At 63.9% G+C, this 3181-nt stretch overlaps 1 protein-coding gene across 1 annotated transcript in view; it reads right to left on the minus strand.

The window, feature by feature from the left end:
- LOC309858452 (uncharacterized protein) overlaps nt 1–2550 on the minus strand; it is a gene marked incomplete at its 5' end in the record, with an annotated part of 41998 nt that extends 39448 nt beyond the window's left edge. Inside the window, one exon of the mRNA XM_082751139.1 lies at nt 2082–2550. Within this exon, the coding sequence (XP_082607265.1) occupies nt 2082–2550 (469 nt within the window). The remainder of the gene's footprint in view (nt 1–2081) is intronic.
- Nucleotides 2551–3181: the final 631 nt, after the last annotated feature.

Here is a 3181-nt window from a genome sequence, read left to right on the forward strand (position 1 = left end):
TCACACGCCCCACCAAGTCCTGTCCACACACACCCCTGGCACGACGCGCGCCAGGGGACGACGAGGCGCCCGCACCCACACGTGGGGGGGGCGGGTTGGGCCTCCCTTACCGGCTCCACCACCCGCTCTTCCGACACACCACCGACAGCGGCAGCCCGAGGGGGTCGCTGGGAACGGGAAACGACGCCACCGCTCGGCCTCAGGCACCTGAGACAACCTGGAACGCTCCAGGGGCACCACAGAGGGCCAGGCGCCACGCACTCAGCACGCCCAGGCGGTGAGCAGCGCGGCATGGGGACAGCCCTCCCCGCCACGGGGAGGGCCGCTCACCCCACAAAGACGCCGAGAGGCAAGCGAGAGTGTCCGCTGCGTCAGAGGGCCCCACACCCACGGGCGCCCTGAGGCGGAAACCGTGGGAAAGTGGAGTCGGGCCGGAGCCCACACCCCCCCGCACCCTTCCCCCCTACACCACCCACGACAGCGGGGGGCAGAAGAGGAGGAAGCGAGGGCCCCGCGGGCAGAGCGAGAAGCACGGTCCCATTCACCATGAATGTCCGTCCCTCGTCTGACGCGGCTTAGGCCCGGCCCAGGAGAACACGACATCACCACATCGATCAGCGAAAACGTGCCCAAGGAGGCCCCAGAGGGGGGAAACACCCGGCGAGGACATCAACCAGAAGGGCCTGCTTTTCAGCCTCGCTGGCACCCCTCGAACCTAGGGCACGAACAGCCGGGCAACCCAGGGAGAATGCCTGACACGTGGCACGGAGCCTTGCGGAACGTTCGGAACGGGGGTTGCCACAGCCACAGCCGGGTGCCCGCAACGCAGAGTGCACGGGGTAAAGGACCCACGCCACCTGCCCACGCAGCCCTCGGGTGCTGGAGACCAGAGGTGACACCACAGCCCAGGCCACCTGGGGGCAACAAGAGCCGGCAGCGCACAGGCCCACGCGGACAGCTCAAACAAGCGAGGGCCGAGCCGGATTTGGCACCACGGCCAAGCCCGGAGCCCCGCACGCACCCAGAGGCCCACATCTCTAAGGCAAGTCACTCAAACAGCGTGTCAGCACCTACCTGGCAACAAAAAGTGCTCCTTTCAGGGGACAAAATAGCCACGCCATTAGGCGGGGCCTAGCCACAGGTCACCGGGCCCTCGTGGGACCGTGGCCCAGCCACTGGCCCCAAACACCGCTCCATCACCCTATACACACAACACACACACACACACACACACACACACACCCCAAGAAAGGGGGGGGTGCGCCCCACGGAACCCCTAGGGCCATCTGGTCGACCCCCGGGAGCGTGGGGGAGGGGGTAGCCGGGAACGACAGCCGACGCGAGGGGCGTGGAGCGGGGTGGGCTGGGCTGGGCTGGGCTGGCCCGGGCGGCCCCGGCCGGCTCTGCCCGGCTCTGCCCGGCTCTGCCCGGCTCTGCCCGGCTCTGCCCGGCTCTGCCCGGCTCTGCCCGGTTAGCTCCTCCCCTGGTCCGCCTGTCGTCCCAAGGTCGGGACTTCGAGAAGAATCAAGTTGTTGCGGGGGGGGGGGGGGGGGGGGGGATCTGCCGGCGCTCGCCTCCTCCTCTCTCTCACCACCGGCCCCGGCCCTCAGGACCGCCCCAGGACGGTCACTGACTCCCGGCTGGGACTGGGAGAGGGGGCGGACCCGTGGAGGCGCCCCCCGATGGCCGGACCTCCACGGAAGTCGCGGCCCGTGCCTCCCCTCGCTGCGCGGCCTGGTCTGGTCTGATCCCATCCGGTCCCATCCGGTCCCCACCTACGCAGAGGGCCTCGGAAAACTTGGTGAGAAAATCGGGGGCGACGACCAGGACCCCACGCGTGCCCGCGGACGGAACCATCGCGCCATCCACGGGCTTCCCAGCGAGGCTCACGCCGGTCCCCAACCACCCGAGTGTGACACAGGACACGCGGGACACAGAAGGCCTGACGACCGGCCAGAGCCTCACGCCCAACGGCGTCCTCGTGCCGCACACGCACACCCTCTCCCGTTCGGCCAGGGGTGGAGGAGGAGGCACCCGCGGGGTGCTGGTCCACCCCTCGAGGCAGCCCCTGACACCTCTACGGGAGAGCGAGGAGGAGGAGGAGGAGGAAGAGGACGAGGCTAGAGCACCACTAGTTCCCCAAAAAACTAAGGGTTCAATCTCCCACGAGCCGATTGCGCCCCGACACTCCAGAGAAAACCGGAGGCTCCCTCTAGTGTCGCCGGCTTCCCGGAACTGCAGCTCGGGGACTGCCACCAAATGCCATCCCTTGCCGATGTCGCCCACGCTCCGGCGGGGAGACGCTATATAAAAGCGGCCGCCAGGTGGCGGAAGACAACCGCCACGAAAGACACCGAGGCAGGCCCGGATCGCAGGGCAGTCAAGTCGCGCTGCCGGCCACCAGACCGCCCAATCTCGTGTCCCGGCCCACTTCGGAGGGGCGGGCGTCAGCCTCGGGAGCTCCCGGCGGGCACGGCGTGACTCCAGCAACCCAGAGGAGACTTGGGAAACGCGCCCGGGCCGCTGCCGCCGGAAGAGCCCCCCCCCCCACTACCCACACCACACACACACACACACACACACACACACACACACACACACACACACACCCCAGGATGAAAACTGTTCTCTGTCAAGCATCAACCCTGAGCACTCACTATAAAAGTAAATGAGGAAACGCAGACAAGAGAGAAATCAAGCAAATAATGTGATTCTGAAGGCTGGACACCTATTGAGTCGAGAGAATTGACCAAACACCAGAAACTGAAAAAGGTTTTCCTTCCAAGTCAGTTCCTCCGTAGTTAGCTACACAACATTCTTTCACCAGTATTTCCCCAAGAGTGCGACGATCCAAATAAGGTTTCCCAGTGCAAAGTTCATGGGCGCAGACTTCACACCTGTGATTCAAGTACACGTCTTTCAGGGCACCTAGCTGGCTCGGTCCAGAGGATCCCTGAGGAAGGCGACTCTTGATCTGTGGGGGTCCTGAGTTCCAGGGCCACACTGGGTGGGTGTACAGAGCTGACAGGCCAAAGACATTCGAATCGCTATGTCGATTTCAAACACAACATAGGAAAACAAAACAAAAATCAGAAATAAAATCACCCTGGTTGAATGCCTTTTTATTTTTTATTATTATTATTATTTTTATTTTATTTTATTTTATTTTTTTTGGTAGAGG

Source organism: Mustela nivalis, assembly GCF_964662115.1.
Source record: "Mustela nivalis genome assembly, contig: HAP1_SCAFFOLD_2509, whole genome shotgun sequence".
NCBI lineage: Eukaryota > Metazoa > Chordata > Mammalia > Carnivora > Mustelidae > Mustela > Mustela nivalis.